Source organism: Gossypium raimondii, chromosome 8, assembly GCF_025698545.1.
Source record: "Gossypium raimondii isolate GPD5lz chromosome 8, ASM2569854v1, whole genome shotgun sequence".
Classification (NCBI taxonomy): Eukaryota; Viridiplantae; Streptophyta; class Magnoliopsida; order Malvales; family Malvaceae; genus Gossypium; species Gossypium raimondii.
In genome coordinates this window covers 15,907,526-15,934,042 of record NC_068572.1, presented here as the reverse complement: position 1 = coordinate 15,934,042, position 26,517 = coordinate 15,907,526, and the positions used below count along the sequence as shown (strand labels likewise).

The window sequence follows — 26,517 nt, the reverse complement described above, 5'->3', positions numbered from 1 at the left end:
ATTTTCTTGGCAATCAAACATACCCTTAGTTAAAGTTAAATTAAGTTGGAGAATATATTAGATATAGATAAGTGTATAATAATATTTTGTTATCTTTAAAATTGAATGACGTGACACTATTTTATTAGTAACTATACTTTTAGGATGATCCTAATATAATTTATTCCTCTTATGTTTAAATAAAAGATTTTAGGTGTTGAAAAGATAATAGGTATTAGTTAAATATACACTTTTAACCTTGATATTTTTCATGTTATTTTAAGATTTCAAGGTTTTTTAATTTATATATTGCAAGTACAAATAGGAAAAGTTTATAAAACTTAAAATTTATTCTGTTACTTTAGCTGGAAGAATGGATACATAATATGTATCATTTTAATCATAAACTAAAATATATATAAAATTAAAATTAAAATAAATTATTTTTAAATATTACAAAATATTAAATAACTATTATATTTAAAATATGCATTTAATTATTATATGATAATATCAATAATATTATAACTTAATTTTTTAAACTAAAAACATGACATTGAACTATATAAGCTGTATAACTCTTTTATCATATTAATTTCTTAAAATTTTTAAATGGTAATATTTTTTTTCTTTTGTCTTGAAAAACTGTAACCTATTTAAAATTTTAAAAGTTAAATTATTTAGCTTTAATATTTTATATTTTAAAAAATTAATGAAATACCAAATGTTTATATATTTGTACATTAAATTACTAAAAAATCAAACTTCACTAAATTATATTCTTAGTAATTATTAGATTATAATAAACTCATAATGTAAGTAAAAAATTATGTAATAAATCTATAAAAATTGATGTAAAATCAAATGTGTTGTTGATTGAAATGATAAAATTAATGTATGATAACTAAAGAAAATACAAAGAAGAAAGATCAAATTCTAGTAATTTATTAATATAAGGCTTTGTTTGAGTTTATCCTTATTTTAAAATGATTCTTAAGTTTTAAATAGCATGTTTAACATGAGTTTGAAAAACAAAGTTTGTAATATAATATTTCTAAATTAATTTGAAAATCAATAAATTACATTGATAGTCATTAAATTATTAGAATATTTTACTTTTATCATTGAATTATACAAGATTTAAATTTCACCAATAATATTTTTTAAATTTGATGTTTTGATACTCTTCTGTTCAATCATTAATGAAAGATTGATATGATATTTTTATTAATATAATAATAAATTTAACACATTTTATCAGTTTGATTTTGATTAAAAATCAAAAAATACAAAAAATCTAAAACAACAAAAATTATTTTAAAAATACATAATTTTTTTACAAAAATCAACAACTTTACAATTTCGATGGGTATCTAATCATTATTAAGGGTGGTTTTGGGCACAAAAGAGTAATTCAATAAAAGATGTAATTATACCCTCTTATAATTATAAGTAATTTTAATTTTTAGACATGTTTGACTGATTAGTGTAATTACATCATTGTTTTCTATATCATGTTTGGTAATATTAATTGTAATTACACAACTATATGATATAGCAAATACAATAACAAATCTCAAATTTATTTGAGAGTAAAACTTAAAACTTTTTAAATAATAATTAAAAATAGGCTTTAGATAAGTAAAAAAAATTGAAAACAATCTAGAGAATTCCAAACATTAACATGTTTGGAGAGCTCTCAAATACATTACTTAAATATAAAACATAAACACAATTCACGAATGGAATGACAATCGTAATGGTTAAGAAAGCTATAAAGAAATTAAACATGTCATTCCACCTTACAACTCTACGTATAAAATACATCTTTGTTTACACCCCACCTACTCAATTACGCAAGATATACTCTTAAATAGCATTTATTTATCATCTAATATAAGCACATCAAACATGGATCAATAGTTTAGAAATATTGAACCAAGAAATTACGCACACAATTAAGAACAAAATCTAAATATTTATTACGTAAAATAAAAATCAAAGACAGAATCCATCATAGGTTTTATCTCTCTAGATATTTAGAAAATTAGTTCATGCTTGAAAATAAAAACATCCAAAACACAGTATAAACAAAAAAAAACAAAGAAACTCATGATAATCTCCTAAGAAATCAAATGCAAATCTTCAATCTTGACGAAAATTTGCTTCAGAATTGACTTCAATGGTATTTTTCGAGTTGTTTTTTGGAATATTCAAATTCAACAAGAATTGACATCTTCACTAAGGATCACTCAAAGCACTCACTCAAAGCACTCAAAGTGTCTAAGGTTCAATTAATGTGCACTCAATAGTCAAACAAGAAATGTTATTACCATAGACTTGCTTAAAAATAAAAATTCCACCACTATAAAATGAAACGATACACTAATCAAGAGGTCTTTACAAGGTTGTAATAGGGCTTAGGTTAAGGGTATGGAAAAAGTCAAAAGAGTTTGTTACAATCGAGAGTCGTGTTGATAAGTTACCAAACTAGAAAAAATCAGTTGCTGAATTAAAAGAATTTACATCAACAAGCAATAAAGAATGAAAATGAACTTTTCAACAGAATCTGAAACTAACGATTCAAGCTCAATCAAATTATTATTTATATATTTTTTCTTCTTCTTCTTCTTTTTTAGTTTTTTAGAGTAAAGTAAAATTCAGTAATGCAAATCAAATCAAATCTCGACAAAAAGGAAGTCCATAAAAAGGATAATTTTACAACATAGATATGGGTTACGGGTTAACATTAACGGGTTAGAAAAAAACGTGTTACGATCAACAAGGTTTAGTAAGGGATAATACAATACGTAAGTTGTTTCATGGTTAGGCGGGTTAAACCTAAGTGCTTCTATCATTTCAGTATATCAAATCAATAATGTGGTCTCGACATGTATAACCAAAGCAAATTCTAGAATAATAAATCTAGTTGACATACTCACAACCAATAATAAAATGAACACAAATAAATAAATGCTCTATAGGCTCAAAAACTCAAAAAAAATATAGTTTTGATGTCAAACTTGCAAATCTAAAATTTCAAGATAATTCTTCAGTTCAGGGACATAGCCTAAAATAATATTTTTTGAAAAATAACTTATCATGCTTGACTCTCTTGTGTCTCAAAGTATAAATCACACAATGCACAAAAATCCACAAATTATTCCAAAACAAAATCGATAAAAACTCCAAATAAAAGAAATTAACTTTAATGATAGATGTGAGAAAATCACTTAAAGACAAACAACAATTCAAGGACTACACCGCATAATCATCTAAAATCCTCCCCACGCTTAATATGTACATTGCCCTCAATGTACAAATAAGTATAATCACAAAATAAGCACATTATCATAAGGGAGGTAGAGAACTGAAACTGCCCTGAATTTGAATGAATTCACCGAAATAGTGAAATCCGAAATCGCAAGAAATTCTAAATGAAGTACATGTTTTCGAGCAAATTAATAATAAAATTGATAAAAATAAATAAGATAAAGAGATAACAAACTAGAAAAAAAAAACAACCGACAAAATAAAAAATGCAGAATAAAAATAAAATAAAGCATATAAGTCTGAAAGATAAAATAAAAACAACTAACAAATAAAATAAAAGTACAACTAAAAATAAAATAACTAAAATAAAAAACTAAAGAAAATCATTGATCGGCATCATGCGAGATGTCAGGATCACGAGGCCTATATAGAGTGGAGATATATAAAAATAATGGCATATCTGTTGCAGATATGCCTCGATGCGATCAATTCGCGCTGACTGCTTCTGTTGAATACAATAAATATCCTCAAGTGTAACCGTATGCGCAGGCACAACAGTAGAGTGATTGGCGGAAGGATTGGGAATGGGTCACGGTCGTAGTGGAAGGTCATCGTATAGATGCTCATCATCTTTATGCTACTGAGTCGGATGTAGCAACACATACTGATCACCGAAAGCCCCAGGCTGATAGGCGACCATCTTTATTGTTTCATTATATTCAAGCCCGATGGTGCTATGTCCCCAACCAAACTAAGAGTAACAATCTACTCCGGGGTCTCGAGGAGGCTGAAGTAATGAGCCAGGCGTGTCACATATGGACCCATACAGATAGGCCCTTTTCGTGGTCACTCACTCTGATAACGACAACATTGGGACAAAAAATGGGCTTAGATCAATTGGGTATTGCTCCTGCATGCTCCATAAGAAGTACAGATCTAAAGTGCCCACGACACTCATAATCTCTTTCCGATCAGTCAGAGTGTGAGCTAAAATGACATGAATGTATTGAAGGGCTGGAGGCAGGCATCGAGCCTTGGACTGGCTCAAGTTGTACGGAATGGAAACCTTATAGATTTCAGACTTACAGAGAGAGGTAGATCGATAGATGTGCCGTGGAAGGGTGGAGAACTTGGGTGTGGCTAAAAAATCATCAGAATATAAGCCGAGGGTAACTCTAAATCCTACAATACTCAAATACCGAGTGACAACCCCAAGAAAGAATGAGATAGCTCGTGGTTCATCCCCCGATGATAGCATTGTCTGTAGGAAAAAGATGGAGCAAAACTCAAACGTAAGCTCATCATATGTCGGCTCCACTATCACGTATTCTAGCAAAACAGATAGGGATACTATAGGCGAAACGTGGCTTCTAGTTTCCATGTGGCCTCTTTGATGTCATAGTTCTGCCAAAAAACCTTAACGAGTGGAATTTATTTCCTTATTAGAACCTTTACCTTATGATCTAAAATTTGCATAAGTTTCTCCTCAAAGGACAAGTTCGGTCGCACCTCAATTTCTTCGATCAAAAAAATGTGGGAAAGGTCAAATCGGTATCGTCTCAACATAGAGGCATGGAAAATGTCGTGAATTCGTTCCAGTTCAAGAGGTAATTCTAGTTTGTATGCCACTAGATTGACTCTTTAAAGAATTCGATAAGGTCCTATGAACCTTAGACTTAACTTACCTCTCCGACCAAACCTTAACACTTTCCTCCATGGGGATACTTTTAAAAGACCTGATCATCGACATTGTACTCAATATCCTTCCTCTTTAAAACCATGTACGAATTTCGCCTATTCGAATTCACTTTCAACCTATCCTTTATTAGTCTGATTTTCCCCTCAAACTCTTACACTAGCTCAGGACCCAAAACTCTCCTTTCACCTAGCTCAGTCCAACACAGAGGTGTTTGACATTTATGATCATAAAAGGCATCGTAATGTGCCATTTGAATACTCGATTGGAAACTATTATTGTAGGAACATTTGGCTAGAGGCAAATTTTATTCCCAACTACCTCGGAATTTGATAATGTAGCCCCTTAACATATCTTCTAATATTTGTATAACCCATTTGGATTGCCCGTCAGTTTACGGATGGAAAGTAGTGCTAAAGTCCAAACGAGTATATAGTGGCTCTTCTAGCTTCTTTCATAATCGATATGTAAAATGGGATCTTGATCCGAGATGATTGATACGGGTACCCCATGTAACTTTACAACCTCTAAAACATATAACTTAGTTTTTGTAAAGAATAGCCCAAGTGGACATGTAAGAAATGAACTGACTTGGTTAATCGGTCTACTATCACCCATATTTGAAAATTAAATAAACTGCCACTTGGTTTATAGACAAGCTACCACTTGTTTGTAGGTTATTAAACTACCAATCCTCCTCCATACAAATTATCCTACCCCATTCAATGCAATATGACATATTTTATGACATAATAACACAAACATTCGTAGGCATGCTTAACACTAAATCCGTTCATCACTAGCAATAAACATGTTCATCATGTATTCAGTGGAGCAATAATAGTATTAATATCACATGTTTATTCATAGTTTCGTAATGATTCAGGTTATCAATATCAATAAACACATTATAACAGTAGCAATTCATGCATATAAATTGTAGGTTTCTATATAAACACAAATTCAATGATCAATTATGTACACAAAAACTTCTAGGAACAATTCATGGATCAAACAAGGACTAAACTGAACATATCATAAATTTCTGAGCAAAACTGTAAAACAGATGATACACGATCATATGGTCAGACCGTGTGAGAGACTGTAGGCCGTGTGAAGGGGTTACACAATCGTGTGGTCAGGCCGTGTAATAGACTGTGGCCGTATGGCAATTGCAAAATTAAGCTACAAGGAAGGCACGACCGGGTGGCATATCGTATGAAAAGGTCTTGACCGTGTGATTTACAAACTACACTAGGGTTCCCATGGTACATGGTCATGTGGAAGGTCGTGCGGTCCACACGCCTGTATGGTAGATCGTATGGCCCTATTCCTAGACATGATTTACCCTAATTCACTTGTAAAAGAACACACACTTTTCATCGAGGATCTGATAGACATTCCTCATGCTCGATCTTGGTACAATTCACCTAGATTTGATCTGATTCTTTGTCAAGTTTAACAAATGCTATGGATGGTAATATCCAAAAGCTAGTAGAAATTAAATGAGTGGAAAAAGTAAAACTATTCAATACTGGGGGAAATATTTTGATTTGGGAAATAAAGATAATTTCAGTAATAGAGAAAAATATTATGAAAAGAAAAGGGAAAGAAAAAAAAAGAAGATAAAGAAATATGAGGGAAAATTCTAATTGATTTGGAAAAGAAAACAAAATCCTAGGATGATTAGGAAAAAAAAAGACTAAATACCTAAAGTTTTTCAAGCTTTAAGGGTTGCATGGTAATTTGCCCATACTATCAAAAATAAAAAAGAAATAAGAGATTCAGGGTGGCTCAAACATAGACATCCAAGGGGGGAGAAGCAAGCTTTAACCATTAGGTTGCTTCCCATATCTTGTTAAGTTTTCACTCCCAAAAGTATTTGTTTAGTGTGGTTTTCATCCTAATTTGCTTGAAAATAAAAAGAAAAGAAATGGGAAAGGAGTGGCTTGAACTTAGGATCTCTAAGGAGTGCACTATCTACTTAACCATCAAGCCTATTCTTTTTTTTTTCAACTAACCCCCTATATTTTGAGGCGTGACAGGACTTATTCAATTTAACATTCGCCTTAATAACACATTAAGGCTTTCAGTTAGATAACAGTTCATCAAGGTGTATTATCACGCCACAGCTTATTTATAGTCAGTGCTTTAGAGTTCATATACTTATTAGCTTTTTAATATGTACCATTATTGGTACCCAATACGTATATTCATAATCAATCTTATTAATTAGTTTTCAACTAATTACACCCTAAGTAGACTCAGAGACAAAGGTCGGATACTCGAGTGTAACACCCCTCACTTGTCCTGATTATCAGTATAAATGAGAGATGCCATCAGAGCATGTATAAATAAAAAATCTCAATTTTATTTAAAATTTATGTTGGGGATCAACTCGTATAAGTAACGAGATAGTAAAAGTGGAGAATGACGAGCACAAATATTTTACAGGGAAAACCTTCAAAGAGGGAAAAATCATGGGCATATTAGTCATCGATTTAACATTAATGGAGTAAACAAAATGAGAGTACAATGAGAATACAAAAACCCAAGCCCCAGATACAAAGCTCACACCCAAAGCTCTCATAAAAAAGGTTTCACAAAATTTTTTCAAGCTCTCACCAAAACTCCATAAGCGACTACATCTTGTTGCCCTTAAAGAGAAGCCCTTGTTGATTGGTGTGACTAAATCAGAGTTGCAAAGGCCCTTTAAATAGGTTTAATAAAAATATGTAATAACAAAACACAATTTTAAAAGTTATGGAATTAATTAAGCTAAGTAAACAGTTTAGTCATTAAAACTACATACAAAACATTGCATGGACTTGGGGCTTTATCAGGGGCCCAATAAGGATTGGACTTTTCACATTTAACCCAAACTTGCTGAATCAAGCCTACCATTGCCTCTTTGAGCTTCTTGGCTCTAGCACGCGTCATAGGCCCAATACGAATTTCAATTGGATCCTCTCTTGAAACGAGCAGCTTGGAATTTGGTCCACTTGACAAGCTCGAGTTCACATCAAATGTTCCTGTGCATGTATCATGAACCCCATCATCTTTCCCAGCTACACACGCATGTCAGGTAAAGGCACCAACACCGACTGAATCTGTCACCGAGCAATGACTAAAGTTGAAACCGCATCAAAACCTACCAGTAAGATAACAGATCTGGCCAAAACATCTCCATCCCAGTACCCTCCAACAAAATTTGCCACACTCCCATCGTTTTCTGTCCACCGTCACTAGAATAGAATCTAGTCCATCCTTCATCCAAAAAGCGTCCCGCTTTCGAAGAAAGCCTTCATGGGCTAGCAGATGAGTAACCAAATCTCCTCATCGTTTAATATGCTGAAACTTAAAGTGTTCAAAACCAAACATAAGTTGTTTCTCATATCAAACAATTGCACTTACGACCGAACGATCATATCCACACTCTTTAGCTTATAGATAAGCACTGCAAAGTCACCTTCTATTTTAAACCACCGAAAACCCAAATCTCAGGAAAATCTGATAGCTCGCACACAAGCTAGGGCTTTCGCATATAATGGACAATGTATGTGCTCTTGCCAAAAGCAAGCCGACCCTAACAACAATCCCTCGTGATTTCTACTCACCACTCTTGCACTTATAGCCCACAGATGGTCGAAGAAACCAGCATCGAAGTTGACACGGACCCATGGATCAATAGGGGCCTTCCAAAGCACTTGTCTCTCATTATGAGCAAATAACTAACCAATCCATTAGATGGGTGTATCGTTAGGCTAACCTGTGCCAAACCTTTAGTACATCAGAGCAATCTCAACAGACATGAAGAATTGTTTTTGGGTCATTACCATAGCGTGGACACATCTGATCTGCCCCAATTCTACACTGATACAAATTAGCGTTTATAGGAAGATAATTATTAATGTACCGCTAGCATGTAATTTTCATTTTTTTAGGCACTGGAGCTCCCCATAAGTGTCTGTAAATTTGATTTTAATTTTAAAAATTGTTAACATCATTAAAATTCTTTGTTAATTTTTTGTCCATTACAATGTCATTTTTTTGCCACTTGGCTACCAAGTGAGTTTTTTTTTTCAAAATATCAAACCAACGAATTTGACAAAAGAATTTTAATGATAATAACTAGACTTGAACTATTAAATTTGAAAAGTAGAGAAATTAAATTCTTGAAATAAAAATATGAATATTAAATTCCAAATATCCGAAAAGTACAAAAATTTGGAGCATATTATATAATCTTTAAGTTTTTACTTTATAATTTAGCCAAAAGAATATTCCGGTCTGAAGCTTGGGAAACCCTACAGTATAAATTAATAATAAAATATAAATTTCACATCAAGAATGGACTTGGACAACTAGTTGTCCAAATATATTACATCTAGACAACCATTTGTCTATATTCATTCTTGATGTGTTTTAGTATTTTTATATATTTTAATTTTAATAAAATATCAATTTTAGGTTATAATTATTTTGAAATATATATATAATTAAAATATATAAAAATCTTATAATATTTTGAAATATATACAATTTACAAAAAATAAAATATATACAATTACTAAAATGCATATTTAGAATGAATCGGACAACAAGTTGTCTAGATAAATTTAAATCAAGATAACTCTCTGCCCAAGTTCATTCTAGATATGAAATTTTTTATTAATTTATATATTTTATATTTTTAATTCCAAAATAATAATACTATAAATAACATGATATTTTATAATAAAAAACTAAAATTATATAAAAGTGTTAAAAACACAATTAGAATGAATTTGGTTCAAGTTCATTTTTTATGTGAAAAATTTACTTTTTATTATTTTATATATTTTAAAATATTATTTATTTTTTATGTTTGCCACATGGCATACAAAGAGGCGACCACATGCTACCGCCATATTGGCTATCATGCCATGTTAGCACAAACTAACAACATTAGTGTGGAGGTACAGAAGTGTGTGAGGAATATAAGTTCAAGTACCAACTAGATCCAAAAAAAATTAAGTACCAACTAGTACAAATTGGCAAGTTCAAGGGGCAAAAGAAACTTTTTTTATATATATATATTTCAAGTGCATAACAAACCTAGACAAATGATTGTCCATATTCAAATCTTAATCGCGTATTTTTATAATATTAAAAATAATAATATAAAATTATTTTTAAAGAAACTTTTAAAAAATTCTGGCTTTTAGATTTTTTCTTGAATTTTTCTTTTATATATTCTTTTTATAAATTTATATATTGTAATTTTAAAAAAAATCTATTTTCAAATAATATTTTCCATATATCTTAATTTTATCCAGTCACATGGTGCTATGTTATTGAATATCAGTATGGAATCATAAAAAAATTGACTAAAAAATTATGAATGAGGACATGATTAAGTTGGTCAAAATTTTGATGAAACTAGCAGCTAATAGCAGAACACCACTTGACGGCCCAACTCAAGAGACGTAGCAAAGCATGACTTGATCTCCAAACATAATGTCCGACAAGAATTGTGGGGATGACCTTGATACATTCTCTGCACATAATGACTTACCTGTCTCTTTCTTACTCTTTGCCAACTCGACCTGAATGAATAAATGCCTTCCAAGGTTTCATTGAGCAACCTCCTCGCTGGCTTTGTGCCCTCTACAATCTCAAACAACTCCAGATGGTATCATTTCTCACATTATCGTCTACATAGATGATCTTACTCTAACATCAAACATTCGGAGAATATGGTTCATCAAATTGGTACCATTTTTTCTATTAAAAGCCTTGCTAATGTAGGCTTGAAATGATTTGCATGTCTACCGATCTACTTCTGTCCTGAAATCAGCATGTGTTTTTTATTTACGTGATCACTTTGAGATGAGTGATGGTCATCCCATCACAACACCTGTCCTCACGGTTTCACGGATTTTAAGAAATATGAACTGGTCACCATTTTTTTTTAAATGTAATCTTTGGATAAATTACACATAAAAGCTTTATTTTTTTAAAATTTATCGAAATGGACCCGGTATTTTATTATTTACCGGAATGGGCCATTTTCCCCGAAATTGCGTCCACGTCAGCGCGATGTCAGGGGATGTGTCAGCAATTCGTGTCCACGTCAGCGCAATTACTTACGTGGCAACAAATCGAGTCCACGTAAGCGCGATTTGCTGACGTGGAAGCAATAATTCATGAACTGTTTGTGTTTTTTAGCTTGGAAAACTTTGAAAGGCCATAACTTTTGGCTCGGTTGTCCGATTGAGACGATTTTTTATTTGAATAACTTTTCGAGATCTACGCTACGACAAATGTAGAAGGCGGTTTCTCATGATTTCGTCGAAAAAGATCTTTTTTGCTTCTAAATTTTGATTTTTTCGGTTTAAAATTAAATTTTGAAACATTCAAATCATTATTTTCCTTATTTATTTGAAGTAAACACGATTTTTTTACAAAATTGTTGTATTATTTTTTCGATTTGACACGTGTATGGAATAGGTCCGATAAATCATTAGAACGTAAGTAATATAATTAAGATAATAACAGTATTTTTATAATATGTTAGTTAATTAGTTTAGCTTAGTTGGTTAAGATGCTTGCTTTTTCCCTTAGTACCTTGGTTCAAATCTTGTTGGTAATAATTTTGAATCTTTTTGTACTTGTTGCATTTATTTTTTAATCAATTAACTCTTCAATATTACATTAATATATATTATTAGTACAATAGTATAGACGGATTGACAATTTGAGCTACAATATTATGAATATTAACTACAATATATAATTTGAGCTACATATTACGATAATACATTAATATGTATTATTAGGGCAAATTACATAAAGCCCTATTTTTAAAATTTACGAAATAGGCGGTATTTTATTATTTACGAATGGGTCATTTTCTCGAAATCGCGTCCCCACGGTAGCGATGTCGGGGGCGATGTCGACAAATCGCGTCCTCGTAGGCGCGATTTGTGTCCACGTAAGCAAATCGCTACCGATGTGGACGCGATTTGCTGACACGTCCCCTGACGTCGCACTAACGTGGACGCGATTTCAGGGAAAATGGCTCATTCAGGTAAATAATAAAATACCGGGCCCATTTCGTAAATTTTAAAAAATAGGGCTTTTGGTATTTACCCGTAATCTTTTAATAAAATTTTAAAATCAATTTAATAATTGTTAAAAATCATTTTTATATGTGAAAACAAAATTCAAGTTTTATTCATGTATTATCTTCTATTTCGAAATAATGACTTTAGATTTGATATCTAAAAGAAATCATAAAATCAATTTTGTTACAAATGAAATTTATTTATTTTTAAACCAAACAATTTCTTGCAACACCCGTTAAAATTCACAATTATTTCATTCCTAAAATGATATTCTTTAATGATGAATAATTATTGAGTGTCTCGTTACATCTCTCTCCTCGTGCAAACTTCACGAAGGGGCATGCCTCAGTTGGGGGTACTTACAAGGTTCAAGGAAGGTGTCAATATGGGTTATGTGAATAATAATAAAGGTACCTAAGCACGAGGAGACTCGAACCACCAACTTGAGGCTTATAGGGCCCTTACTTGCAACCAAGGTACCACTTTAGCACAAGAGGTACCATGTTTGCAAACATGTTGCCTTTAAGCTTTGGTTGAAGTACACTTAAGTACCTCTATTGTTATTCATGCACCCTATACCGACACATTTCCCAAGTCTTGCAAGTATCTATCTCCACTAATCGAGGCATCCCCTCCGTGAACCGTACACAGCTCTTTGTGGAAGCTAGGGATAAAACTCAACACGAGGACAAAACCCAACACGAGGACAATACATTCAGTTATTGAGGGATCGGGTTGACCACCTAACAGACGACACTTCAGAAGCTTCTCCCAAAGAAACTCCCTCCTCAAGATAAATGACATAAGTACAATAAACCATGAATGTTAATGAGAAGGAGTACAAGACTTAGCAGTTAGCACCTCTAAATGCTCATGAACATCCAAATAAATGGCAACCCTAAAAATATAAATACTAACCGTGCATCGATTCCTCAAGTCTCCCCGTTTCTATTCCATGATTGTGCCTATGCCTTTTGTTTTTTGTGTAATTCTCCTCTAGATTTTCTATGGTTTTCACTACTCTCCCGCTTTACCACCGTCCCCCGTAATGGCTCCTCAAGCCAATATTTATTACCGTTCGTCCCATCATGACTTTCTCAACTCTCAAAAATGAAAAACCATCCCCACATCAATTTTCCTTTCCTTTCGTATAGCCCTCTAAACCAATTTTGGCTTTTGTGCGGCAAATCGCACATGGTGGGCCATCACCAATTTTTTTTATTTTTTATTTCATCACAGTTTTCATTATTCTCTTTTTTAATAAATATTAATAAAAAATAAAATAATAATTTTAATAACTATAAAATAATAATAATACTTTATAAAGTCTAAATATAATTCGAGCTTGATTCCAACATGACTAGAACAAAATAGGGTTACAACAGCGCCAATAGCTGCCAGAGCATCCCTTCGTCAAGTTCTACCAAGAAGTTGTGGGTAACCTTCAATACTTGTCTCATACTTGGCCCACATAATGCCTTTACCACCACCACCAAGTTATCGCAGTTTGCAAATGATCCCACCATGAATCACAGGCATGCTCAAAAAAGGGGTTTTCATTGCAAAATCTTCAAACAAAGAGGATTGAACATCCAATATCATTTATCTCCGCAAAGCTCCTGTTACTTGGAGCTGTAAGAAGCAATGCACAGTTGCGCTTTCCTCCACCCAACCATACTCCAACTTGGATCAGTTTCAAGCAATCAACTTCATTAAGCCAGTTTCTCCACGTGTGTTTAAAGAATGGACTTGCGGACCAAAAGAGATATTGGCAGAAAAGATCGATCATGGCTTCCCCAAATCAATCTCCAACAAGAAATTGTAACATATTATAAATAGATCTTGAACAATATAGATTTATTACATATATCTATTAATTAATTTTTTTTTAAAGTTTTGTAAAAATTTTGAACTTTGGAAGAGTATATTAATTTAAAAATATATAAAATATTAACACTTTTAAAATAGTTTATAATACTATTTATATTATTTTAAAGTTTAATAACCAATTATAATAAAGTTAGTTTCCATTTAAAATTGATTCTAAAAGTAACTTTAATATTTATATTGATTCCTAATTTATAGCTTAATCTCCTAATTGTTTGAAAATCTTAATGCAAATAGTAAAACTCATGAATTCATTGCAATGCATTTAATTCACATTTCCTTTGGTTAAAATATGTCCAGTTTCTTTACTGGATACTTTTTGAATTTAAAAATGTGAATCCAAGTGTTAAATTTAGACTCATTATAACATCAATTTTATTATTACATGGCTACCAAGTAAGTATTTTTTATAAAAAATTTTAAAATGTCATACCAATAAATTTAACAAATGAATTTTAATAATGTTAACAATTAGACTAAATTTTGAAAACTCAAAAACTAAAAGACTAAAGAAAAAAAACTAAATTCTAAATTTACAAAAACTTAAATCATATTTTAACATTTATACTTTATTCTTGCAAAAGTGTGTAATTTATTTCATTACATTTATTAATTTCAAATTATTTCCCATATGTAGGTTAAAATGGTCTTATTTGAAGATGATTCCAATATATTTCATTTCATTTATTGATAGTAAATTCTTTATAGGTATCTTAATCAATTTTACTGTCTAAGATTAATTATATTTAGACTAAAGATAATATTCAAGTAAAACCCTTCTGAAAATTCAACATAAATTGGGTCGATGGTACACAGTAAATTAGCATAATTGGTTTGTTATAAATATATATATATATGATATGCTTGGAAGAAAGAGCGTGATGTACTGGAAAATCAGATGTTTACATCTAAGCTAAAACTTTAAATATAGGAGTTTAAAGCTTTTAAGTTATATCCTTAGAGGAGTCAAATGACTTCTTTAGACCTTATTTTCCAATGGTTCCCCAATATTTAAGTAACCTAAATTTACATTTTAAATTGTTTTAATTTATAATTGTTTATGGTAATGATTTTATACATACAGTTGATAGCACCCTTTTATAATTCTTCAAAAAAAACAGTTGTACCTGCCTCCTCATATGGACTGTATTCATCGACCAAAAAAACCATCAATCAGAATCTCCAATTTTATAAAAGAAATTTTGTTAGTTTTGTTTTTTATTTTTATCTAATCACCTAAAACAGATAGAAAAGTTAACATTTTTTAATTTTACTGACATAGCATACACATGGATTGTCATGTGAATGACACATCAACATTTAATTGATTTTTAAAATTTAAAAATTCAAAAAAATAAGAATTAATTTTTTAAATTAAATATCATTAAAATGATTTTAAAAAGTATAAAAATATTTTAAAAGTTAATTAAATATTAACATGTCATCTACATTGCAATCCATGTGTATATCATGTCAACAAAATTAATGAACATTAACTTTTCCATCTATGTTAGGGTTATTTGACAAAAATACAAGTTTGAAGGTTAAAATGATAAAATAAAATAAAATAAAGAGTTGAAATGACCCTTTTATAAAATTTGTGCATATAAAAACAACTTTAAAGTTAGATATCAAAACTAATCCCTAACATTGTCAATTTAAATTTTAATGGTTAAAATGTGACATAGGTCCCTATACTCTTTCACAAATTTAAAATTTAGTCCATATACTTTTATTTTTAGAAATATAGTCCCTCTATTTTTAGATTTCAAAATTCAGGTCTAATTTTTAACACGATATATATATATATATATATATATTGTTAAAGAGGTTGGTGTGACATTCGAAATTAAAAAATGACGTTATAATAAACTTAAATTTTGGTACTTAAACTTGACACATTTTCTTAAGTTGGTATTTAAACTTTTTTGGGGGTCCAATTTGGTACCTGAACTTGACTGTTTTTCCTAATTTGGTACCTAATATTTTTTTGTTCGATTTGGTATTTGTCAAACGTTTTGCAAATTACTCTAATATACTAACAATGTTACTTTTTATGAGGTAGCAAAAATAATCAATGTATGACTGACATGTGACAAATGATATGATTTTTTATTTTATATGTTTAATTATTTTTAGTTTTAATTAATTAATTAATTATTTTATTAATTTAAAATAATGAATTTCTTTTAATTTGGGAATTTAAAAATCTTTTTTCTTATTTAATATTAATTTGTTAAGCATAGCTCAATACCTATTTTTAACATGAATTTCCTCTAATACTAACAATATTTTTGTAGCATAACAAAAAAATTTAACACCGTTAGTTTTTGCGTAATTTGTACAACATTTAATAAATTTAGGTACCAAATTAGAAAAAAATGTCAAGTTCAAGTGCTAAATTGGGCCAAAAAAAGTTTGTGTCAAATTAGGAAAACGCGTCAAGTTCAAGTACCAAATGTTATATTAAGTCTTTTAAGAATTTAGTTTCTCTAGTTTTTGAATTTGAAAATTTTGGTCTAATGATTATTACTATTAAAATTCTTTTATTAAATTATCTAGTGTCACACTTTAAAATTAAAAAAAACACTCGTTTAAATTAGTCATAATAATAAAAAAATTGTTGGAATAATGTTCTCGGAAAAGTTAAAACCAACATTTTGAATAAAATAGCTAACAATAGTAACTATTTAGACTAACTTGTGTCATTATAAAAGTAAAAGGATTAAATTATGTAAAAATTAAAATATATAAATTAAATCACAATTTCTGCATAGTCTAGTGACCAAAATTAAAACTTGACCTTTGTCTTATAAAATAAATAAAACAAAGCAACACAACGCAAACTTAAAGGAAATAGGAAATTACATGTCATTCTCTAAGACTTTTGGGCATTTAAAATTATATATAATCACGTAATATTTTAATTAAAAATTTATTAATATTAAATATTTGAATTAATTAATAATATTATAAAATTTAAGGAGTAAATTATTTTAGAAATTAAAGTATAAAGATTAAATATAAAATTTAAGCATAATAAAGCAACTAAATTAAAATTTCACCATTTTTAAATTGCCCCAAAAGAAAGAAAGAGAGAAAGGTGGACATGTGGAAGAAGGACAACAACATCAACACTACTTCTATATATAGGCAAATAGATAAGAAAAAAGATGATGTTTAAGTTTTGGTCATTTTATTAGGTTTAAAATAATTAATATCTTTAGTTATTTACATTAAATTATTAACACCATTTTATTAAAAAACATTATTCTAAAATAATAAGTTTTATTTCGATGATATGAGTTGGAATAAATCATTAAAAGTCCTAATTATTTGGACTAACTAATGATATTATGATAATAGAGGAGAAAATTAAATAAAATAAAAAGAATAAAAAGTAAATCATAAATTTAAGCATAGTAGACATGATACAACTTAAGATAATTTATATCCAACACAATCATTGTATAATAGAATGTTTAAATATTAACACTTTTCAATCTATTTCTTTACATATATCATATTTGAATATTGATTGATCACTTGGTACTAATTAATACAAAGAATATTCATTATTTAAATTTATTTTGATTTTAATACAAATATTATGGTTATTTTGTTATATTCAAACCGAATATTTACTTTATTTTTAAAAGAATAATTTAATAAATTTTAATATTTCCAAAATTCCAATTAATGTATTTTACTTTTTATTGTAACTGTATAAAAACAAAAATGAACAAACAAAAATATAATATATTCTGTTGATTGAATCTTACCTCGATTAGCATGGATATTGCAGGAAGATATATGGGTTTGAGGGTGCTGAGGAGAGGCTATGGGTAGTTCTAAACATTGTGTAAAAAAGAATAAATATGGTTAGAATATATAATGAGATTGTTCTAAATATCTATATTTATTTTCTTATATTTAGTATTTTTATCTTTTGAGAAAAAAAGATAATGATTCCACAAATTAATCTTAATAAATTGTAACTTAATTTAATAATAAGTTGATGCTTTTTCTTTAAAAATATTTGTTTTAATTAACCTTTTGAAATTTTACTTTTTCCTACATTTTCGATAATTTTTTTTCTTATAGAATAGTTTAATATTTGAGGATCAAGTTTTTAAGCCATGGTTGAATTTCCTATGTGAAACAAGGGATCCACAGTCCACACTAGTTAAAGTTAATTTTTGGTTGAAATAGCTGAGCATTTTATCGAAAAGAAAATCTTAAATTTGTATGTGTTGGGCAAAACATGTTAACGAACAAATATAAATATAAATAAACAAATATTTATATAAATTAAATTAAATAATTTATATTTAAAATATCATATAGGAAAAACCAATAAATAAGATTATGAAAATCAGAAATCGAATAAAAGAAATAAGTTTTACTAAATGTTGAGGCTTGTTTTACACAGTTTCCTCGAGACAGATTCGGCCGCTCCTATGGTACTTGGAGAAAAGTTGGCCAACTGTTTCCCAGAATACAACAACAAGATGATCGAAGCAGTAGCACTTCTGCAGGGATCAACGAACAAATCTTGTCTTCTTTTATCACCAAAATGTTGAAAAATATGGAGAGGAAAAAGAGAAGAATTTTGGAGAGCAAAATAAACTCGGTGAGAATGTGAGTGTAAAAAATTCGTCAGAATTCTTTTAAGCTTTTATAGGCATTCATATGGTGGAATTTTGAAAATTTTCCATAAATAAATATACAAAATCTGCCATTAAAGGATCCATTAAATCAATTTGATTAAAATCAAATCAAATTTATTGGAATTAAATAAAATCAAGATAAATGTCCTTTTAAAAACATATTTTGTATGTTTGCTGATAAAAAATAACTTTTGTGTTGGGCTAAAATATTCACAAGTCCATTCTGGACTTAATCGGTTCAAACATTTCACGTTGCACATGTCATTCAAGTGCACCCCCAACCCTGATGAGTTTGAATTTGCACCCGCTATGCTCAAGACAAGGTTTTAAGCTTAGTCATTCAATCACTTTTTAAGTGGGTTCTCATATATATATATATATATATATATATATACATATATACATTTCACACTTGGTATTTAACCAATGTGGGATCTAAGTTTTTCTTTTCCTCAATAAATATTCACAAGTAGGTTACTTTGAGCATCAATTTCTCATTTACCACTCAACCATTTTGAGCATATGATATACCGTTGCAAATGTCTCATGGAATAGAATATAAAACCATAATTTTATGATTCAACTCTCCACCTTTACTAATCGAGAATATGCCTCAAAGTTCAAAAAAAAATACAATTTTTCCAACAATATTTTTACAAAATCTAAATTACTCTTTAGGTTTTCTTATATTTGAATAAAAAATGTGCCAAAATAAGTTTGTAGGAACTCATTTTCCAAAAAAGTTATTTGTGGAGTTCCATTATATGTCTTATGTCACTAAGTTTTTAACCCTAATTATGGAATCACTAGTAACAATTTGACACACTGTAAATTTTTAAAACTCTAGTTTGTATTTGTTTATGGATAGATAATATTTAAATAGATCTCAATACTCACTAGTATTAAAATTATAGAAAATATTTAAAAACATAAGCCCTACTCTATAAATGAATTTTTTGAGAAGGAAAATATCTCGAAAATTTAAATTAACCTCGCTATTCATGGGTGTCGAGGTCCTACTAAAAACCTTAATAGAATCCTACTCCTAAAACCTATAAATAGTCCATCTCGTTTGTTTGTTTTTCATAAAAAAACCCCAAACATTCCTCTGTATTTTTTACTATACTGAAAACCCAATATTTTTTATACTCAAATTCCAAAGCATACACTAATGGATGCCTTCTTATTGAGATCAAAAGAAAGACATGTTGCTCAAAATGGAACAACATTAGAGTACTCAATAGTGGCTCGATCTCACAATAATTTGAAAATAGAATGGCTTAAGGATAGAATCATTCATCACTTAAGAGGTGTTGGTTACATTATTCAAATTGAGAATTTTACTTTCATGCCGACATTTGTTTTTGTTTTGATTAAACAATAGAAACCCGAGATCCATACATTTCATCTCTTATGCGACAAAGCTACAATAACACTGAAAGATGTTGTTATCGATAAATCTTTCCAACCATGTGCATTTTTCACGGGTCACGGATCAAAGCCCGTGACCATTATTGATTAAATGGGGCTCATTTGACCCGTTTAAACTAACCCGACTCGTGGAATCCATGGAAAACCCCATCTACTTGAAACCTTCGTGGCCTAGTGAAACACTCCAGTCAAACTAGAATTACCAGGGTAAATCTTAAAGGGATAAGATTGTATAGAGCTTCAATCCCTTCTCAATTGTAGATAGGATCTAAGCTTGACCATTAATGTTACTCAATCTGTACCTTTGATTTTTGGGGAACTCAACTATAAATAGAGGTCTTCCCCTTCATTTGTATCAACCCATTGTATTTAGTTATTCTTGAGTTAAGAATATACTGAGAGCATTTACTCAAATACTTGGTGTGCATTGTTTTCTTGTGGCTTTTCAACTCTCTTGTTGCTCTTTTCGTTTCGAGTTGCTTCCGCTATATTTTTCGGTGCCTTAGAGAATTTTTGGGAGAATTCTCATCTTTTGAGAGCTAGATTGACTTAGGTGCATTTGAAGCGAAAAATCGCTTAAGGCTGCACGGATTGCGAGACGGAAGGTCTAGGCCCGTGGCACATTCACCTAATTCTTATCGCATTCTTTCTCCTTCTTGCTTGGTGCAGCACGTAACAACCGGTTAAATTTGTTAAATTTTTTTAGATGTAGGATCAAATTGATAGAATGTCTAAACATTAGATGACTAAATTAGTTATTAGGACAATAAAAGAGCTCACGTTAAACTTCTGTTACTAAATTAATGCCAAGACTGAATAAAATATCAAATTTCGAAAAATTGAGTGACTAAAATGAAAATCTTAATGGTTGGGTGCCCAAAATAAAATAAACTAAATAGCTGAGTGAGTATTATTGTAGTTTGTCCTTATTTCAAATACCCGTTAGTTGTTGTGAATAGGCGTGCATGAGTTTTTATGGTTATTTATTTATCAGAAGGGAGGAATTTTTTGTGATACTAAAATTAATGTCATATTTGAATTTACTTGTTTAGAAGAATATAAAATTGGATGAGTGATGGTAAAAGTTAGAAGAAAATCGGAGCTAACGAATCCGAGAGGCGATATATTGGTGATAATGATGTTGAAATGTTGTTAGACACATGTTCCTCAATTCACAAGGTTGAAGTAGAGATATATGTGGAGCTTGATGATGTTCAGGCGGGTGGCTTCAATTTGTTGATGTTTATTCCAATTCGTATGGGTTGTTATAGTAAGAGTAAATTTATGTTTTATCTTGGGTAAATTAATCAGATAAAAAAAAGTAATTTAATCTTTTTTATTAAAAAAACCATCTATTTCTATTGGTAAAGATTGGAAAAATTTGAATAAATGTAAATGCCATGTATATCTCATTTTTTAGTTTTTAAGAGTAGAATTGGATGAATTTTTAACAAAAGAAAATAATTTACTTTTTAATTTAATGTGTATTAGTTAAATAAAGATAAAATATAATTTAACTATTAATAAAAAAAGAACTGAAGCAAGGTTTACAATATCAAAAACACTATTAGCTTTATTACTATCAATGACTTCTAATAATTTCACCAGAGTTATTGTCAACACATTAACTGGCAGAGATCATCTTGACAATTCTATTAGCAAAGCGATTAGTCTCTCTTAAGATGTATTTAACCACAAAACTTTTTGATTGGTCTAACTAGTGCAGAGATTGAAGTAGTTGAAGAAACCTTTTTATTGCTTGGATCATGGTAGTTTAACCATCCTTGTGTTGATTGGTTAGTAATATGAAGCATAAAATTAATGCAACTCGTACGTTAATAATCATTGAAAAATAAATAAAAAAATTGAAATGGATAACGATAAAATTAAAAAGAAAATCAAAATGAGGGAAAATTAAGCAAAATCATTGAAAGCGAAAAAGTGATAAATAAGGGAAAAACAGGTGTCATGTAGGAACTCTGATGATATTTAAAAAAAAGGAAGAAAAGACAACCCAAATTTTGTTTGGATGAAAATGACTTGATCACCATCCAAATAAAATCCGTGATTTCCGACCTCTAATATTTCCAACCATCCTAGAGAAGCCACGTAGCACTGACCAAACGTCTCTTTCCTACTCCCATGATTGCCTAATGTTTTCCACGCGCCCCTTCGTGTCCCTAAATTTGATTTTGCAGACTGAAATGGTTTCGTAAGTGACAAAACTCTGATTAGACGCAGCCGTCCACCTGTCCCACATCCTCTTTATTTCATTTATCGCTTTTATAATTATTAATTACGCTCATCGTACAAGAAAGCCTTTAAGTGGTGGTGGTGATTGTGTATTAGATTTAAACAAGAAGCAATCCACTACTGTATATCTCTCTTCTCTGCTTTTACAAGCTAATTTCTTCGAGGCTGTATTTTCAGATATCGGAACTGGCAAACAGCAATTCCACGGACAAGTTAGAACTACTAACTTTGACTTGTTACTGCTATTGCTAGCAGATGAGTGTTTGAGTCCTGTTTCATTGCTTATAACTGCTTGATTTGTTGATTTGTTTAGATGGATTATAAAGCGGCTGGTTTATATACGTTGGATGAAGCCCTTGAAACTGTGGGGTTTGGGAAATTCCAGGGCTTTGTTCTTGGATACGCTGGTCTTGGTTGGTTTGCTGAAGCCATGGAGATTATGATTCTTTCCTTTATAGGACAAGCTGTTAAATCTGAGTGGCAACTTTCCTCTGGTCAGGAGAGCCTTTTAAGTACCATCGTCTTTGCTGGGATGCTTCTCGGAGCCAATACATGGGGCCTTTTATCAGATAACTACGGGAGGAGGCATGTTCATTCCTTTCCTTTTTCTTTTTTCTTTTTTAATTTTCTTTTATTATTCCTTTTTTTAGTAAATTAAGCAGTCTATGCTGATCGTAAATTGTTCCTTCTTAATTATGCCCTTCAGATCTAGTTTCAATTTCTTTTCACAAGGCATGGTTGTGGATTGACTTTTGGTTTGTGGTTTAGTCTTCTGAACTGTTATTTTTAATTTTGCTTCTATCAGGAAAGGTTTTCTTACTATATCTATGGTAACTTTTGGAGCTGGATTACTGAGCACATTCTCTCCAAACTATTTAACGCTTGTTCTTCTTCGAGGTTTGGTTGGTTTTGGCCTTGGTGGCTCATCTGTATTCTTATCCTGGTTTCTAGAGTTTATTCCAGCTTCTAATAGAGGCATGTGGATGGTAGTGTTTTCTACTTTCTGGACATTTGGATCAATTTTTGAGGCTACTCTTGCATGGGTATGTATATTTCCTATATCACAATTTAAGGCTATCTTTACCATAGCCTCTTCTCCCTGCACCTAAAACTACAGATTTTTTATTTTATCTCTTTTCCTTATGGAGGCTCAGAGCTCGAAACTCACATATTTTTAAACTGAAACAAGTACAAGAAAAGGGTCATGAAAATATAGGCCTTAGATGTTAACTTCTTTTCTCTTCACCAACTAACAGTGCTGCCAAGATGTGCAGCCACAAACCTAGACACTAAATTATGGTCCAAATTAAGCGAAGTACTTTGCAGCACCATAATCAAGCACATAAAAAGCAATCCGAACATAAGCTTCCTTTTGGTTTTTGACTTCTTTGTGTCCTTTAAATAACCGGGAGAAGAAAACAAAGGACAGTTCAGCTCTGCTTACAATCGGAGAAAATGTTTTAACTCGAACCTTTTAGCCATTCAAGATCTGTTTAATCTTGATTAATATCAACTTACAATCTCATAACATCTTTTAACCGTTGAGACTTAAGTGCTGGTTTTAAGGTTTTCCAGTTATGACATTCAAGAGAAAAGCACCTTGCCCAAGACATTACTTTCCATCGAACATGCTTTGATAAAAAATGTTTATAGCTTCCCTTTTGAAATTATTTCTTCTCACCTCTGAATGGTTTAGTTTCCGCACAGCGACTTTCCTGTTCTTTTTTCTTCCTTTTGTACTTTTGGCCTAATTTCATACCTGGTTAGGCGCTGCCTTTGTGAACCAGAAAAGGTGCCATGCATGACACTTTTATATTCTTTGACCCATGGTGGTGGCATACTATGTCTCTTGATTTTCTCCTATTTTCCTCTTAAATACTTGACCTATATTTTCAACTACCTAACTACAAAGTTGCAATTCTGGTAGCATGTGCTATCTAGCCACCAAAATTTAATGAAAACAATTATTATTAGTTATCAGAAGAATTTGTTATCAAGAAACAGGATGTTCAAGGGCAAGCGAGCCCATCTCTGTGCAAGAGATCTCTCATAATGGATTGTTCTTTGTCTTAGAAGGGTTGTGTCTTGGCAAAGATTACATTCTTTACCTTGTCCTCTCTTTAGATTTTGCAGACAAAGGCTTCTTAACTGAAAGTAAGAGGCACTCATCTCTTTGGTTAATTTGGTAAATTCCTTTCCTCTTTGTTTACTTGGTCCAGTACTTTTAGATGCTAAAGTGTTATTTACTGTCATAATACCTCATCAGCTCTGTAAACGTAGAAACTTATCTGAGAATTGAAAACTTCTTGGATATTGAACTTAAGTGTTGCTGGCTAGCTGCTCAAACTTCACTGTTAAGTTTGAAATTTAAATTCAAGGAGCTAAGGACGTTTGAAAGATATGGATTTTATATTCATAGAATATGGAACTTATCTGAGAATTGAAAATTTCTTGGATATTGAACTTAAAGTCTTGTGGCTAGCTGATCAAACTTCACTGTTAAGTTTGAGTTTACGTTCAAGGAGCTATGGACTATGGACATTTGAGAAATGTGAATTTTCTTATTCATGCAATGGGAAGAATTGTTGACACAAGTTATATCTTCAGAGTGTTAAATTGATTTCGTGTCCTTTCTATTGCAGATTGTCATGCCCAGATTAAACTGGAGGTGGGTACTTGCATTTTCGGCTGTCCCATCTTTTGCTTTGCTTATTTTGTATGGTGTTGCACCTGAGTCTCCGAGATACCTATGCATGAAAGGTAACACAAGTGATGCACTTCGAATTTTGGAGAAGATAGCTTCAGTGAACCAAACAAAGCTTCCTCCTGGTGTCCTAGTTTCTGGTAGATCAAATGACAAGGATGAAGAGTCTGCTCCATCAGAAAATACTGCCCCATTACTTCCCTCACTCAGTAAAAGTACCACACAATCAAAATCAGGCTTCTCATCATTTTTTATGCTTTTCTCTTCAAAATTAATTAGAACAACGCTGCTCCTATGGGTATTATTCTTTGGAGATTCATTTTCATATTATGGTATCATATTGCTTACCTCTAAGCTAAGTAGTGGACAAAGTACATGTTTCCCATCTCTCCAAAGCAATATAAATCCCCAGGATGATGGTCTCTACCTAAATGCATTCATCACCAGTATGGCAGGTATTATGTCTCATTCTCACTTCCTTCTTTATGCTCTTCCTTCTTTTTCTTAAAAAAAAAATTAAACTTGGTTTATGCTGCAGAGCTACCTGGGCTTCTTCTGTCAGCAATATTGGTTGATAGGGTTGGCCGCAAGCATTCGATGGCAATTATGTTCGGCTTAGCATTTATTTTCCTCACACCACTGCTAATCCAGCAGCCTGCTGTGTTAACTACTTGCTTATTATTTGGAGCTCGCATGAATGCCATGGGAACCTTTACAGTTGCCTCTATATATTCCCCTGAGGTAAGCCTACTTCATATTTATATAAATTTCAGTGAGTCTGTAATTGCTATACCACTAAAGCTGTTGTTGTCAATATATGAAAATTGGTTTTGTGTAGTTATATCCAACCTCGGTGCGGACAACAGGTGCGGGAGTTGCAAGTGCTATAGGAAGAATTGGTGGTATGGTATGTCCTCTTGTTGCAGTGGGATTGGTGAATGAATGTCATCAAACAGCAGCTGTAGCGCTATTTTTGGTCGCTATAGTTGTGTCGATAGTTTGTATCCAACTCTTCCCCTATGATACCAAGGGACGGGAGCTTAGTGATACTAGTTGATAAGAAGTAGTTAGCTTCTAAAGACAAATGGCAAATTGTGTGCCATCCGGAATTTGTCTTTTAAGGGAAATAAGTGGTCCCCTACCTGTAGTTATAGTTTGAATTGTAGGGTGGGGATATTATGTAGACTTAATTTTCTTAGAAAATGCAATGGGGTGCTGGGATCATTTTGTAAAAACATACCAGTCATTGTCATAATTAAAATAGTTTCTTCTATTACGTAAATGTGAAGTACTTGCTTATTGCAATTGGCCTGTGAAAGTTGAAGAAAACTTCCAGCTTGTATGGATGTTAGCTACAGAGGTTACAAAGAGAGTGAAATGTTTGTGTAATTGTGTGTCACATGCTATATTAAGCATGACAAAATAAATTTTTGTTACAATATATAAAACATAAAATAAGATATTTTAGTATGATAAATTTGAAATTGTAATTTAGTTGTTTAGGTCCTTATAATT

General features: G+C 31.0%; 1 protein-coding gene across 1 annotated transcript; it reads left to right on the top strand.

The window, feature by feature from the left end:
• Positions 1-22,276: 22,276 nt before the first annotated feature.
• On the top strand, positions 22,277-26,284 carry LOC105790913 (organic cation/carnitine transporter 7; the record flags this gene model as incomplete). Its single annotated transcript, XM_012618720.2, has 6 exons — positions 22,277-22,510; positions 22,612-22,883; positions 23,104-23,341; positions 24,941-25,457; positions 25,541-25,743; positions 25,841-26,284. Coding segments are annotated over 6 exons (1,683 nt in total), but the record flags the coding sequence as incomplete, so codon positions are not given.
• Positions 26,285-26,517: the final 233 nt, after the last annotated feature.